Genomic DNA, 16951 nt, shown 5'->3' on the forward strand with positions numbered 1-16951 from the left:
AAATTACTATTCTTATCGTGACTTTTGCGTGACATAACATCGTTTCCCTGAAATTTATCGCTATCCAAAACTGACTCATTAGCGCATGCACGTTTGATCACCGTGATCTTAGAAACGCGCCTGGTATTTATATGATAGCCGCTGAGGCACGTGGTCGTGTGTACGGTCTGCAACAGTCGCCTTGATTGTTTTGGAAAAGCTAATCACCAGGTCATGTTCCACGGACTTTGTTGTTTTCAATGGCTGGAGAAGTGCCTCAGTCAGTTAAGATATCTTTAAGGTCCGTGTTGTTATCTAGCATAAAGGGGATCAAGCAAACGAGGGTAGAGAAAGATTATCATCAGTTGACAAACTCAAAACTTGATTTCAAAAAGTATGGCTTCCAAGACCTCTATGAATTTTTGCTGGCTATCCCAGACGTTGCAAGGCTGGAATTTTCCGTAAAGGATGGAGAAAATAAAGTGTTTGGAGTTCCTGAAAAGGGGGTGTTTATCTCCAAACATGCAAAGAAGGCCGAAGGTGTCCCAAATGGACTTAACCCTCTGCATCCTTCAGAGTGGCCTCGAAACAAGAGGAGCAAATCAAAAGACCGAACTGTTGTACACGATAAAGCTTCCTTGAAAGTGACGGTAGATTCAGACCAAAAAAAAGACATTTTACCAAACTTTAAAGGGCTATACGGGATTCATATCGGGCATTTGCCATTAAATTGTCAAGAGGTAAGTTTGTATACAATAAATTTACTTTTAGTTGTCTCACCTGCCTCTCTCCATTTAACCCTTTTACTACTAAGATTCATATTCTCCTTACTGTCTTCTGCACAATTCTTGTGATGCTATTTCAAAGAATTTGGTTTTGGATCAACTAATAATCCTCAAAGTGATATTTTTCTATATTCTCATCCCTTGTCTGTTTGATGTTGTGTTGATTTTGTAAGGAGAAATTCTGTCTTGGTCACTCATGCAAGTTGAAGGGTTGAATGGCACATAATTTTTTCCCTTCTAATTGCAGAGATATGAGCCAAGTTGTTGAGTCAATATTTCAACCAGTGTACTTTTCAGTTGTAAAATTTTCAGGCGAAGTGTTATAATGAAAGGTTTTTTGAACACTAACCAGACTGAAGTCCTTATCAGCCAAACCCACGTAGTCGTTTTATGGAGAGGAACAAAAAAAAGTGGATGATGGAAAAAGCAGGGGGTTAATTCCTGCTAACAGCTGTGTATCAGATTTCAGTAGCTCCCCTATTGGTTTGCTCCCACGTACCACAAATCTAATACAGGCCCGAGACTTCACCCTCTACACCCCGACTTACATCATCATACATAATCTCCATACTGTTTTCCATACATTTCCTAAGGTACTGAGTAGGAGAATTTGTCTAACAATCAAGAACTTCTTTAGTTGGTGATCATTTCCTTTCTTCTTGTGACCTTGAAGTGTGATTCAAAGGTGATATTATAAGGAGAAATTAGATGTTAGTCACACTCTTAGGGGTTGAAGGGTTAATGAGAAAAAAAATTGTTAGCCTTGTTGTGGAGGGTATGGATTGCTGAAGCTAAGTTCGTGGTATTAAGACAGTCTTGCCTCTTTGTAAGATCAGACTGAAAGTTTTATGCAGAAGATTTTCAGGATTCTCTTACACAAATTTGACATAGCTGAATTTTTCTCGCTGATTATTTCTGTTTTTGTAAGTGAGTGATTTTAATTTTGGTTCTTTTTTCATCTGGCTTTCTAAATTCTACTTATATTTGCAGAGTGAACTGAGGGATATTTTCAAGCATTTTAAAAGTTTAAAGGAAGTGAAGATAGAAAATTCTAACAGGTTGGTTGTCAGTGGAGCACATCAGCTCTAATCATTGCCATGTTTGTGTATATTTGGTAGGAGGGGAGATTGTTTCCAATTTCATAAAAAGTCTGCCAAGGCCTGCTTTGTGGCATTTCCTTATACATATACAATTTGTATTGTGCTGATAATACTTTGACACAATGTGCTATAAATAGTAACCTATTAGAGACTGAAGATTCACTAATAACAAAAAAATGAAAATGAAAGTTAATGTAAGCAATGAAGAAAATGAAAGTTAATGTGAGCAAATCAGAACCTTTCGAAACATAATAATTATTTCTCTCTGAAATGATTCCTGTTACTTTGGTGCATAATATGCCAAGCAGTGCAGCACTGACAAATAAACTCTTGCTTTTCTAAAAACAATTTTTTCCTTTCCTCGAGAAGTAGTAGGAGCTGGCTTAAATACAGCAGGAATTATAGTACTTGGCAAATTCTGCTTTATCTCTAGTGTTAAGTATAATACTTTCAGGTTCTACCGATAGTTATTTATTTTCTCATTTTCATTATGATAAAAATCAAATTTTTAGGATTGCATTTCTGAGGTTTTCCGAACATGCAGATGCTGTCCAAGCAATGAGTGACTTGAATGGTTACAAATTACGTGACTTTGTGTTGAAGATTAATCCAGCCTTTATACGGAACTCTGTTCAGAATGCAAAATTAATGAAAGACAGAAAGGAACAATCAAAGATAGACACTAAAAAATCTGTAACCACAAATGGTTTGGTGAGTGAAGATGCTGTTGTTACAGAACCTAGTAGTAGTGTTCCATACAGGAGTCCTTTGTCATTGCCAAGGGAAATGAAAACAGTTTTGTCTGAAGAAAGCTGGGAAACGGAAAGTGCTCTGTCACCAACGAGAACGGCAGGAGAGAAAAAGAAAATGTATGGTCAAGAAAATTCTGTGATAGCTATGATAAAGGAAAACAGGGGATATCCCATTCATGTGAGCAATTTTCCAGCAGGAACGACACAGGTACAGTGGAATTTAACCTTAACTCCAAAGATCTGATTGTTAATTCTCAACTCTAGATAATACACATTTCCTTGTAAATTAGGAAAACAACTTCTGCCTGATAAGTTTGAATATTCTCATGACCTATTTGCTCGATAATGTTTAGATATTATAGGGAGAAGTCATTTGTTAATCACTTTTGGGAGTTAAAGGGTTAATTAATTGAGAAATGATCTTGGAGAAATTTTTTCAACATAAGGAAAAATGCAATTAGTCCTAAATGTTGTTTCAAGCCAGGGAATTTACTATTTGTAATAATGATGAAAGCTTCATGTTACTGGAATTATTTTAACTTACAGAAATACTTGTTGATAACAAGTTACTCTTCATAAGAATTCTTCTAGGAATGATTTGCTTATAGCCATTCCAATGTAGTAATTTAGGAAAACCAGTTCACTTAAAAAAGGTATTTTTGTTTGGAAAGAGTAAGTTGGTGACAGCAGGGAAATTGTTGGTTTTTGGGGGATCCCAAAGTAATAATTAAACTGAAATTTTTAAAATTTACATTGTAATGTATTTTTTCATTGTGTATCTGTCTTTACTTAAATAAAGATCACTATTAGTTCTTTGGTTTTCTCTAGGAATCACTCAAACAAATCTTCAGTGTACATGGAAAAGTAGTGCAAATTTTAATGAAAGAGAAGTAAGTACATGTTTATGAACCCAACATGTTGGAATTGTTTATCTTTTATTGATGTATGATAAATTTTGTTTAATTATTGAAATTAGCAATACCTTTTGTAGGGGAGCTGTAGTGAGTGAACTAAATTTTTCAGTGAAAGTTACCATCGGGGATCAAGAGATTTTAAAAAAAAAACTACATGTCAAAAAATTTATTTGTATTTTAATGAGTTATCAATCGCACAAATGCTGGTATGTATCACCTTTGAATTGTTTCATTGTTTTGTTGCCCCATGCTTGAGAGCATCATTCTTTATCACAGCCTTGGGCCAAATTGAAGATTTGTTTTGGTGCCATTGTTTACTTTTTACCAAAATTGGTATATGCCCCTGCTATTCACATTCACTGAAGGAAAGAAAATTGTAGTACTGTCTCTTGTATCCATTTTTCAAATGTTTTTGTTAAATTTAATTGCAGATATGCCTTTGTCTACTTTGCACAAAAGGATGAAGCTGTAGCTGCCTTAGAAAAATTGAAAGGTACAAAAATAGGAGATAAGATACTTACAATCACTCCTAAACAACAGAAAGGCAAAGCCAAGCAGCAAGACAACTTAGTAGGTGAGAAGTTCATAGTGTCTGTTGAAGGCACTGCTCCATCTTCATTCCTAATGGTGTAATTGGGTACCTGCCCACCTGATCTTTCTTGCACTGGGCCTTGAAAACAAGTGTAACAAAGACATGACTCTTAGAACTGTTTCGTCATTTCATTTCCTTTCTGCAATTCAAATGAATTCTTGCAAAACTGTAAATTACAAGTCAATAAGATTAATCAGTATTTTGAAGCAGAGGAGGCAAATGATACAATTTGATGCAATCAGTCTTTCCAGAACAGAGAATTGTGTATACAGGAGAATTCCCTTTGCTGTTTACATGTATTTAATGGAGTTTTTATGATTATTAGCATTCTTGAGGGGGCTGTTCTTGTAGACTACCACCCTCTTTCCCTTTCCTCTTTCCACTGTGACAAGTTGAAAGACAAGTTACAAGTTACCTTAAGCCCAAGTCAGTCACCTGTGGCTCTGCTAGAGAAGAGCCCTGGTTGGCTCCCTCTCCCTTTTGTGGGAGAGTTCATTGCTGGGTTGGTAATATTTTCCATCAGGATGTTTCTGGAACCCAACTTCAATTTGCAAGGCAATTATTTATGGTCATTTTAATAAAAGCTTACTGGTGTCTAGTGCCTCATTGCTCATTGTTGATCCTTTTGTGCCCTCATTTACTCTCTCAGTGGGTACCATGGGGCAATCACTTACTTCTAGTGAGAGCTCTGTATCTAGCTGCAATGCCATGGGGTCTCAATCACCCACATATAATAGCTTCTCTGATGGTGCACTTGGCTCAGGAAGCAGCAAGAGAGATGGCTCTGGTGTGTTTGTCAATGGATTGAAAGGATCATGCGAAAGAAGTGTTGGACAAAACCAGGAGAGTGGTAGAACAATATATAATCAGAAACTTGAGGAAAGTGTAAAGATCAGCTCTTCTTCTATGGCTAGTGTTGGAAAAGGCAACTCTGGTCCTACTAGAAAACCAGAGATTTCAGTTGCCACTAAAGAAAAAGGACCCGGGCATATTCTTTTAACCCATTCAGAGATGCATGAACTCTTCTTGAAGTGTAAGAAACCACTTAGAACCATGGATGACATCAAAGCTCAGGAGTTTAAAGTTCTTGTGACTGATATTGTAGACTCTTGCCACTTCTGGGCCAACATTGATGACAAGGTGGGAAAAGGTTTATTACTTGTTGTTACAGTAGAGCTTTTATGTCTTGAACCTCTTAGTTACTGCATTGTAGTCAAACGTTGTTCTAGTGCAACAACTGCAGCTTCATATTCTCTGGGTTAGAGAAATACACCAGTACTTCACCTGCTGTTAGGCCTTTATTTCAAGTTTCTTTAACCCTTTAACCCTTAAGAATGAATAGCATTTTATTAATTTCTTCCATCTACAGGGCTCAAAATTAAAAAAACTTCCAAGTCGCCTTTTGGTGACTTTCAAAGAAAAAATGGTCACCAAATTAAAAAATGCAGTTGCCGGATAGTACAAGAATAGAAGCTCAGATTAGAGCCCCATTTAATTGACATAGTTGTTTGGCTTATATACACATTGCAAAAACATCCTCTGGTAGCTGCTGCATGAGATTCATGCTCCGAACAAACCTTTTTGAAAGAATTTGAAACGCTTCTTGTTTGCATACTAACAACGATCTTGCTTCCTGGTAATTTCAAGACTGCAGCAAATTACGAAAATTCCTCAGTGTATCCTTCTCTTGTGATAAACAATTCATGACTTTCGGTGTAGACTCGTCTCACTTGATCGCGTACATGGTGAAAGAAAGCTCCTACTCTGAAAGCTGGCTCCTTGTGACAGAATCTGCTACAGAACACTTTTAAATTCAGCTGCCTTTCAACAAAATATTATGCCCACGGTCACCATGTAGAAGCTGCTGTACTGTTGTCTGGGAAGTCGCAATCTTGAAGTGATTTTAAGTTTTAACCCTAAAGGTAAACAGACTAAATTTGCATTTCCTTTTGCAGAAAAGCAGAAAAAAGACTGAAGAAATTGTTTCTCACCTTCAATCTTTTATTTATCGGAGGAACATAGTTGTCAAAGTGGGGACTAAACTTGAAATTTTTGTCACCAAGTTATAAGATTTAGTCGCATTGGCAACTGTATCGGTCGCAATTTGAGCCCTGATCTATATCACCTATGAATCACACATTTGAGGTCATAAGAGTAAAGGAAATGATCACAAACTAAGGAAGCTTTTGATTGTTAAGCAAATTCTCCTTGTTTTTGCTGGAAGAAATGTATTGAGAAGAGTATGGAGAAGATGTACAGTAATGTTGAGGTGTAAAAGGTTAACAGGAATGTTAAGATATCCAAGGTTTGATGGAAAAGGAATCCAAGTTGCATTGTCGTAATCCATTAAATGCCAACGTCATTGGTAATTAGTCCATTATGAGAGATATGTCATTTCTGTCCAGCAAGTTTTTCAAGGCTTAATTAGTGACCTCCAGACCCAATCCTAAAGTATGAAAATTGTCTCTAACCACAGGATTTAGCTCAAGAGGAAAGTTTGTCTTAATTTATAATCTGTTATATAATTGTGGGAAATTGTAGCAAATGCTGTTGGAAAGTGCTCAATACACATGAGTGTAGAGCAAAATACAGTCAAAATGACTCATGTGTGTTTCATTTTGAATTGTAATCTGTTATATAAATATTTCTATTTTAGAGTGGAAGTTATAAGGAACTTGAACAAATTAGGACTGATCTTCAGATTGTGGAGCATTATAAGCGATGTATGCCTGTTAAGCATCAGCTGGGTGCAGCAATGTTTTCAGAAGACAATCTTTGGTACAGGTAAATACCGAATCAGTCAAATGAATTTCCTTGTTGGTGTTTCTGCTCACTCAGTTACTTTTATTTTACAGTACACCACACAAATAGCAAACGCTACTGCTAAGTCATCTTTTCATTGTACAAAAGTTTTTTGATATCAATGATTTTTAAAAAGATCACAAAAATAATTATCCAATTTGTAATTTCTGTGTTTATTCAATTTCTGGCATCTTTTTGAGTTATTAGGTGATTTGAGAAAAAATGTATGAATATGTAACAACCCTGAGAATCATCCACAATGATCTATGATTACACGTTGACACAGCTCCAATCACTTGTATGTGTATGTGCAGCAATTGGGAAAAGCTCAGTGCCAATCAACAGGTTAACCTATGTAAATCTAACAATCATACTTTAAGCTTTTTTTGCCTGTGTTCTTTTCTTTGTCATTCATTTGTGTCTTAATCATGCTCAACAAGGCATTCCTGTGGAGGTTGTTGTAAATTCAAATAGTAACTGTTGTATTAAAAGCTAAAAACGACCTTTGAATGTAATAATATCTTATTTTTACAGATGTTGGTGTTTAGAAGTAACAAAAATGGACCAAAAGCAAGCAAAAGTTTTTTATCTTGATTATGGAAACTGTGAATGGATATCTTGGGACCAGTTTACAGACATACACAAAAGATTCTGGGATCTTGCCCCTCAGGCAGTGCCATTGAAGCTTGCAGGTACAAACTTTATGTGTAAAGGTGCATGTGTGAAAGGATTGTAATGAAATTTTCTGATTATTGCATACTTTTTTAGTGTAATTTTAAATGTACAGTGCATGGTTATCACAACACTTTTAAAAAAGGTTTTCCAAGTAGGTCACTTCCCATTGTAACAGCCCCATACAAACCTAGCCATTAAACTCCTTACGCCCTTACATTGGTGTTCATATTCTCCAAACTGTTCTCTTTACATTTCCTCTGGCACTGACAAGGAAAATTTGTTTCCTGAATTGGTGATCATTTCCTTTATTCTCTTGACCTTACTACATGTATATGTATTTGATTCACGGGGGATACTGTAAAGAGAAATTAGAAGTCATTCACTCTTAGGGGTTGAAGGGCTCACCTCTAAGAGCTATTAGTATGTTGTTCCTCCTGACAGTATCAGTTCTAAATAAAACATAAGGGTTGTGAGAATGAAGAAATTGATTGTAAACTAAAGAAGTTCTTGATTGTTGGACAAAAAATTCCATTTAATACCATAAGAAATGTATAGAGCACATATGGAGATTGAGCATATCAATAATATGTTGGAGAGGTTTATTGTTGTGGAGGCTGCATGGTGTGTGGTTTAGGGCAGCTGCATATACAATGTCTGACATCTACAGGTCCAGAATTCTGGACTCTGTTGCTCAACTGTGTTGCTCTTTTGATAGTTCTGAGTTCGACCCCTGTAGCATTTCACCATTTGCTCCCTTGATTGGCCAACAAACAAATTCACTTTACAGTATCAATACTCTATCAACCAGACAGATGATGAGAAGATTTAGTAAAATATCAATAAGGGGATATTGCTTTATTTAACAACAAATTCTTGGAGTTACAACTATAAGAAATACATTTGATACTGAGAGTTGGATGTGAAAGGGATGATATGTCAAATAGCCTGTACAGATGGCAGTTATGTTAGTGCCAAGGCGATGAGCAGGGAATTCATTGGAGGCTTGTGACAGAATTCCGACAATACAGAACCATAAAGGGCACTCAAAACTTTCAGCTATGTAGGCCATAACCAAAATGTTGGCCTCTCAATGGCTGGAACTTTGAACAGATATATTCTGTAGACTCTATTATTTTGTTTGCAGTGAGTTTAGAGTGTTTCCAACTTGTGCTAAATAAATAAAACCTCTTACAATATTTTGCATGGCGTGTTATTGTAGGTATTGAGGTTGCAACAGATGTGTCACCTGAGATAATTAATGAAGGGTCAAAATACTTGAGTGCTTTGATCATTAATAAAGTGTGCACAGCAAGAGTATGTTGCTCATCGGATGCTAATCAGGTAACCAAATGTTATTGTCTGCAAATAACTTGAAGCATCATAAAGTGATATTAATTAAATAAAAACTTTACACTTATCAAAGGCCTGTAAATTTCCTTTAGTCTTTCACTCTTCTGTGAATACAGACTACTCTCGATAACACCAACCTTGGCGAACTCAAACTTGCCCATTATTTGAACCACTTGTTATGGTTTGTGGAGGTTTTTCCACATTGCAAGTTTTCCCCCCGATAGGGAGTTTGCTCTCAGAAGTAAAAAGTTTAAACATTTGGGGGCGAACTGGAGGAGGTAGGGACTAACTGGTGAAGGTGGAGGCAACTTGGTGAAGGTGGGGGCAAATTGGTGAAGGTGGAGGCAATGTGGGGAAGGTGGGGGCCAATTGGTGAAGTGGAGGCAACTTGGTGAAGGTGGGAGCGAGTTGGTGAAGATAGAGGCAACATGGTGAGGGTGGGGGCAAATTGGTAAAGGTGTGGGCAAATTGGTGAAGGTGGAGGCAACTTGGTGAAGGTGGGGGTGAATTGGTGAAGGTGGAGGCAAATTGGTGAAGGTGGGGGCGAACTGGTGAAGGTGAAGGCAACTTGGTGAAGGTAACTTGGTGAAGGTGGGGGTGAATTGGTGAAGGTGGGGGTGAACTGGTGAAGGTTGGAGCAAACTAGTGAAGTTTGGGGCAAACTGGCGAGGTTACGTGCAAACTGGTGAAGGTGGGTGCGAATTGGTGAAGGTGGAGGCAAACTTGTTCTTCTTTTGGAGGTGAACTCAAAGAGGTGGTAGGGGGTAAACTTGCATTGGGGTGAAACTTCCAAATACCCTTATCATATTTTTCTTGTGATTATATTCTTGGTATCTAAAAGCTTGAAGTAGTTTTCCTTTCCCACAGTTTTGTTTATGTTGATTCCAACCACCTTTTCAATATGTGACAAGCATTTGATTCCTTTCAGCTCATGTTAATACCACTCAATACATTTTACTATGTTTGTTTTATTTTATTGTGTGACATGTAGCCTCATGTCATTGAGGTGGAACTTTTTGTCAAAGATGACAATGGGAGGGATATACAAGTAAATGAGCAAATAGCATTGACAAGATATGTACGAGAGGCAAGGATGGAAACTCAAGGAGCTTCAGGATTAATCCAAAGCAAAATGAACACAGAATCAAATCCAACATTCTTGACCCAGCTGCAGCAGCCAGAAAGACAAGGACTGGCACCCGTGTACGTTAGACCACAAATTACAAAGGATACCCAAATTGTTGATTCATTTCCAAACCCAGTGCAAAAACCAATGGATCAAAAAATAGAGCAAACTATACAGCCCTCATGGAGTAGTCATGGAAAATTGTCCCAGAAATTGAATCAAAGACCTCATATTGTACATGAGAATGGCCAGTGTTCCACTACAAACCAAAATGTAGAAACAATGAAAAAATCTCTGCCTAAGACTTTGCAGCAACAACAGTACTACCCCAGTTACCAGTTGTTTGAGAAGAAAGAAGTCATGATAGTTACACTGTCACATGTAAGTCACCAACCCCCATGATCTTAATTGTAATTCTTCCAGTTGTAATATATTCCCTGTTAAATTACCAGTGGGAATTGGGTAGTAAGATGAGGAAACAGCCTCAAAATCATTCTCTTGACAAAGGGCTAATGCTTGAAACATCATCTTTAGATACTCATCATAGTGGCCAATCTACTTTACTAACATACATCTGTTATACTCCTCGCTAATGCAGCAAAAACTTACACTCAACATCTGTTTGCTTTTTAATGAATTTATGGTATATAGAGAAGTTTGATTTTGATCACAAACTTTTTTCAGTTCCTGGCTCTTAGACTTTTTTTTTATTTGTCACAGAACGTTCCATTTTTCTTTTTTCAGCTATTAGTTTGTTCTCTAATTCAATCATTACTTGTCATTATCTAGTGGTAAATATGGTAAAAGGACTCATATTTTATGTTGGCCCAGTCAATTAAAACTCCAGAATTGCTTGATGCAGTGATCTGTACTCATTCACTTCAGTACTGAATAATTTCATGAAGTGCTTGTAAAATGTTTGCTTGTAAAATGTTTGCTTCTCTGCAGATTGAATCCTTTGATGCAATATACTTCTATAAGTCTGATAATAACAGTCTAGAGCAGCTTAGATACATGACAAGGGTGATTAACTCTGAAACGAATGTAGCTGCCAAGGTAAGACTGTAGGAGTTTCTTAATGTCATTAATTTTCTTTAATGGTCTCCAGATAATTTTCAGAGATTGCATTGGTTTTACTTTACTTAGCTTTGTGATTGGTAAAGAAAACTCACGCTGCCTTCTTAAGCAGTCAGATGCCTGTTGCAACATGGCCGGTCACATTTTTCTGCTTACCAGGTTGTTTGTATCTTTCTACATAAAATTTGCATTGGCCTATTATGGTCATTTTTCTTGGATCTGATTGGACCTTGAAATTGTTTTGATAATGATTTTGGTGGCAGGGAATTCAGTAGAAATTCATGTTCTGGTACTTTTTCTCAGATCTACCCTCGCATTGGTGATATTGTAGTGACAGTCAAGGAAACTGGAAGGTGCTTCAGGGTCAAAATTGTATCAGTTCCTTTTGGTTCTGGGATTGGAGTGGATAGGGTACGTGTCTTTCTTCTCATTTTTCTAATATGATTTCCTTGTTCTAATGAATTTACTTCTCCTACACCAACCACAAAAAGCAACATTTTTACTGCTATTCAAGTTGTACTATCTTACCTATTACACACTCAATGGTTTAGAGAATACATGTACTGCTCATAGCAGGGTGCATGTAACATATGAACTTAGTATACATGGCAGAGCTGATACAGCTACAAATTGAGTGCGCATGATTGTAAACTGCAAGAGATATTACTGCGTGCAAAGGAATAAGAACAACAATATTTCCATATTGAGGCAAAATGACAGTATTTTTGACATAGCCACTGATGTTTTCATTTTGCAAGCCCAAACCAAAACACGCAAGGTTGCCATTTTCAGGAAAGTTTCTGTCGAACCTCCCTAATCACATATCTCATGCAACAGAAAAAAAAGATGTGTTAATAGGTGTGAATGTAGTGACTGAAGTTGAGCAAAATTCTTTGGGAAAATTTTCACTATTCTTTTTAGAACATCCAATGATCAAATTGCAAGCAAAAAGATTTGAACTGAATTTTCTCTAACTGAAAAATCAAATTTCACACTAACCCTGAGTTACCTTAACGCAGCTTTGAACAACCTGGGCCTGGGCTAGGTTGTTCAAAGCTGGTTTAAGATAACCCAGGGTTAGTGTGAATTTTGATTTCAGATCTGAAAGCTCTGAGAGAAAATCCACATAAATTATTTTTGTTCACAAGTTGATAATTGGCTACTCTAAAAAGAAGGAAAATTGTGCTAAAGGCTTTGAACAAAGAAGAAAGAAACCTGGATTAGAATTTAACCTTGGTTTAGTGCTAATTGGCCTTTGGACAACTGTGCCCTGAACACTCTAATGGTGTTAGTAGTGGAGCATGCACACTCATTTTGCCGCCATTCTGTGTCGGCTCAGCCAACTATGGAGTTCTCTAGCTCAGATGCTTAAGAAAAGTGATCTTCTTGTCTTCTTCGTATCTCTCTGGTATAATGCTTATTGCTAAGAGTGCAAATTATGTAGCAAGTTACATTGTTAGAGGCACAGTCAAAGTGGTCAGTGTTTTTGATGAAATGTAAACTAAAATAGTTGTATTTCCTTGAGGGTTGATTGTGTTGTTCTGTTTTCTCTAGGTGAAAGTTCAGAGTATTGACTATGGATGGTATTTCACTGTGCCTCTAAGTAGATTATGCGAATTGCCTCAGAGCCTAAAGGATATGCCTCCTCAAGTTATGAAGGCAAATCTTGCAGGGCTGCAAAGAGATTCTGCCCTGACGACAGTAATGGCTGTGAATAAGTTAAAGGAAGTTAAAGAAAGGAAACAGGTAATTGCACATCATAGCTGTAAAAAGCAACATGGTGAGGGTGGGGGCAAATTGGTAAAGGTTGCAAACACAACAGGATAAGGCGTTTTACACTTACTATGTGCTTTTTGTTTTGATTGGTTCCTATTGTTGTCAACCTACTTTGTAGTTATTGTCATGCATGTTGTGTTATTTTTTAGTTGTTGAACTTTCTGCCCTTTCAGAATTTGTTATGATTATATATATGAAAATATCCTTCCTTTCCTAAACCCTTGGAATGAAATAATAGAAAAAAAAAACATTGTGGCACATTTTTAATTACCCTTTGTGAAAAATTGCTTTTAGCTTGAAGGAAGCCATTAATAGAAATCAGAAACTTAACAGTTGAAAATCTCACGATGTTTCTATTTCGATTTTCTCATGATTCCGTCTCTCTTAACCCTTTTATCCCTCACAGTGACAAGCATCTAATTTCTCCTAACATTACCACCTTTGAATCAAACATTAAGGTCATGAGAATAAAGGAAATGATCTCAAAATCAAGAAGCTCTCGACTGTTAGACAAATTCTCTTAGTAGGCATCATAAGAAATGTATAGAGAACAGTATGGATAACTTGCATAATGTCGTTGGGTTGTAAGGGTTTATCCAGCAAAAAATGCTCTCTGTTTTGTGTTTCAGCCACTTCAAGCATCAGTGGTAAAGCGGCGAGAGGATGGTGTACTTTTGGTTGAACTCTTCCAATCTGACGGCCCGAGTCTCAATGTTCAGTTATTGAAAATGCAGGGGATTCAGTTAGATGAGTCTTTATGCTCTCTTTTCTGTGCAAATTTCAAATCGCAAGGATCTGATACCTCTAGTTTGTCATCTGGGGAAAGCATCAACAGTCATCACATCACAAGTAATTCAATTAGAGTGATTTACTTTCAGTGTGTGTATAAATGACGTACTTTAATCTGGAATTCTAACTTGCAAAGCAAGACTTATGTTTGCATTCTGGCAAAAATTTTTCCCTGTTGTCAGCTCCATCATCAGACAACTTTGCAAATTGTATCTCAGATGGTCAACAACTGTAGAGAAGAGGAGTTAAATTTTTAAATAAACTGTGGTGCTGTATTGCTGGGTGGGGGGAGACAGTACAAGGTAATTTGGTTCTATTTACTGACTTGATAGTGTAAATTGGCTGCTGTGAAGAGTTTCTAAAGCTGATGTCTCAAATGTTAACCATACTTCAGAGTCTGTCAGCATCGTACATGGAAAGAGAACTAAGGAAAAACAGGAACATATTGCATGATTTGAATTTAACAGTCACTGTATAGGTATTTAGTAACTTGGAGTACTTTGTGAGAAAAAAAGTAATCATTGCCATAAACCCTTTGATAACATTTTCTTCTTGATTTTATGGCACTGTTGAAGATCAAGTGCCATTTAAACTTGGAGATTATAGGAGTTTGGTTGCAGTTTGGACAGATGGGAAGATTCATTGAAATCTTGAATTTTAGGAATGCTAATGAACTCTTTTTTCATTATAATAGTGGTTATTTTTCTCGGAAAATTATGTTATACACATGCTAACAGTTTTTGCGAATTGTTTTTGTTATTTTTGACAGGTCATCAAGTTTCAAGATGGCCAACACAAGAGAAGACAGTGGATCACAATGCTGATAACCAATCTGTCCATTCAGATTGGGAAGAAAGCCCAACAGGAACAGAACCAGACTGGATGGACACTGTGTCTGTACCTGGGAGTCATAACAGTATGACTGGTAGACAGTCTTTAGACAATCTGTACCTGCCTCCACCTCCTGAGAGGCACCAGCCTTATTCATGGGGTCTAACCAGTGGTGTGCCTCATGGTTCACGCTCCCCTTCAGCATCCTCATCAGCAAGCAATGAATCTCTTGAGGTACGTCTTTATCACTCAGGAGGGTCCTCCTCCAGCCTTTCCCGGGAGAGACGGCTGCCGTCTTACTCAGGATCAGGATCAGGATCAGGATCAGAGGGCAGTGATGTACAAGTACACTCAAGCGCTAAGACCTGGCAAAGTGCTACGCAGGAGATGGAAGATAAAGAACAATTTAATCACGAAGATCCACAAAAATGTAGGCAAGAAAGAGAAGAACTGATCCAAAAGGAGAACAACCTGAAAAGGACCTTGGAATTACCGCGAGCTGAGATGATAAAAATGCTGAGTTTGAACCAGGAAAAGGAAAAGCTAGAGAGAAAAATCAGGTAAAATCAAACAGAAGTACCAAGTCTAATAATCTATTCCCATAGAAGTATCTAATACTATACCCTTTGGCAGGCTCTTGATCGCCTCCACTTACTAAGGGCCTAAAATAACGTTAAAATACCAGAAATGAAAGGGACAAAAATCTAAGTACCTCGTGTAAATGTCTCTTACTAACCGAGTTTGAGGCCCTCACTATAAGTTATAGACCAAGTTTTTTTGCACTTGGGTTTATGGCCCAAGTGCTAAGGATGTCAGAAATCTGGGGGGATAAAACAAGGTTCCATAAATTAAAACACTCACCTACAAATCAAGGTTAGGGAGTCATTCATTATATGTCTGGGTTCAAATAGAGGGGGAGATTTCCATTAAAATATAAAAGTTGTGATTTTATTGGGCAGTACAGCAAAATACAGCCTACTAAAGTGAATGCTTTTGGCTCTCACACTAGCTGAGGGATGTAGTGAAATATTGTACAATGGCCAACTAATCAAGGGTTAGGGTGGAGTAGAAAACTCACTTGCCATACCTTGGTGTTTTTTCATTTATGCTATGAAGAATCAATGTAGACCACATATACCTATGATGCTTTAAGTGGTGAAGTAACTAATTATCATTTACATATTTATTTTTTTTGCAGGATTAAAGGACTTGAAAACCAAATCCTAAAACTCAGTAAAGAACTGAAGCAACTTGAACTTGAAAAAGGAGCACTTGAGGAGGAACTTGGAAGGAGTTGAAGAAAAACATGTGTTTCTCTGTTTATTGCCAATACTGAGTAATCTTGGTTGATTATAAAATCAATGTTTTAGCTTAATAGATCTTAATAAAGCATGTAAGAATCTGAAACTTACCGTCCAACCTGGGCTTATGTTGAGGCACCTGAAGCTGTTTTGTTGCCAGTGGGGTTAACAAAGAACTGGGAATTTTTTTGTAATAAACTGAAAGCATTGTTCTTTAATCTTTAGTACCTTTACCATAGGCTTTGGAATAAAGACTCAACATTGCTACTACTATCCTTTCTGTTGTGTTAGAGGCATTTCTTTTCCATGAAAGATTGACCAGCCTTTCAGATTGCTTCCTCCAGCGATGTGTGTGATGTGAATTTGTGATATTTTCTCTCAAAGCCATCAAGTGAGTAAGTTACAAACAAAGAAGTTTAAATGGGGTTTAGCTGTCAACATGCACTGGTTCTGGCCAGCGAGGTGTTGTTACTTTGCTCTAGCATGAGCCACCCTCTGTTCAGTTTCAAGTAAAAGTGGATGACATAGAAAAATGGTCAAAAAAGCTGTATTTGGGTGAATATTTTGTGTTTAACCACTGAAAATAGTTATAGTAGCCACAGAAAACATGTCTGTCATGTAAATGGCGAAAAAAATGAGGAAGTTTCTCAATTTCAAAGGCTGATTATTGGCCAAAAGTACACAAAAAGTGATGATAGGACCTACATTTTGTCAACTTTACTTTTGAATGGTATTTCACCCTCTCTGTCTGTCATCCTGTTCACCGGAGATATGTATGGGGAAGGGAACGTGGATTGGAATTGATTTGCATTGGGTATTTTATGCTAACCTGTTAAAAAGGGGATTATTTAATTAAAGCCACTAAAAAGGCCAGGTTTACTTAAAGTTATGGTCTGGGCCGGGGAGTTTGAAATGCGAATAAACCAACTATGGTTTATGGGTGTACAAAAACTGTTTCCATGGTTCTTAGTCATACTTATGAGAACTTGGCTTTGAAGGCTCGCTGTTGTGATGTATTGAAAGAAAATGTTGAATTTAATTACAGGTCTTCTTGCAGGGTTTTCTTTAAGGTTTTAAGTAGCCGGAGCTTTTTTAAAGGTAA

At 37.2% G+C, this 16951-nt stretch overlaps 1 protein-coding gene across 1 annotated transcript; it reads left to right on the forward strand.

The window, feature by feature from the left end:
* The first annotated feature begins 173 nt into the window (after window positions 1–173).
* LOC131787590 (tudor domain-containing protein 5) lies at window positions 174–16120 on the forward strand. Its single transcript, XM_059104674.2, has 16 exons — window positions 174–719; window positions 1755–1822; window positions 2377–2824; window positions 3445–3506; window positions 3962–4104; window positions 4772–5262; window positions 6779–6906; window positions 7459–7616; window positions 8819–8940; window positions 9941–10456; window positions 11024–11131; window positions 11456–11563; window positions 12707–12898; window positions 13558–13777; window positions 14487–15108; window positions 15747–16120. Exons 1-16 carry the CDS (start codon window positions 240–242, stop codon window positions 15844–15846), a joined length of 3966 nt encoding a protein of 1321 aa, XP_058960657.2. The 5' UTR covers window positions 174–239; the 3' UTR covers window positions 15847–16120.
* The last annotated feature ends 831 nt before the right edge of the window (window positions 16121–16951 follow it).

The sequence above is a fragment of the Pocillopora verrucosa genome, chromosome 4 (genome assembly GCF_036669915.1).
Source record: "Pocillopora verrucosa isolate sample1 chromosome 4, ASM3666991v2, whole genome shotgun sequence".
Classification (NCBI taxonomy): domain Eukaryota; kingdom Metazoa; phylum Cnidaria; class Anthozoa; order Scleractinia; family Pocilloporidae; genus Pocillopora; species Pocillopora verrucosa.

Coding starts and splice junctions, on each gene's coding strand:
- LOC131787590 (XM_059104674.2), top strand. CDS start 240: ATGGCTGGAGAAGTGCCTCAGTCAGTTAAGATATCTTTAAGGTCCGTG. Junction 7,617..8,818: donor AGTGCCATTGAAGCTTGCAG/GTACAAACTTTA, acceptor GTGTTATTGTAG/GTATTGAGGTTGCAACAGAT. Junction 15,109..15,746: donor AAGCTAGAGAGAAAAATCAG/GTAAAATCAAAC, acceptor TTTTTTTTGCAG/GATTAAAGGACTTGAAAACC.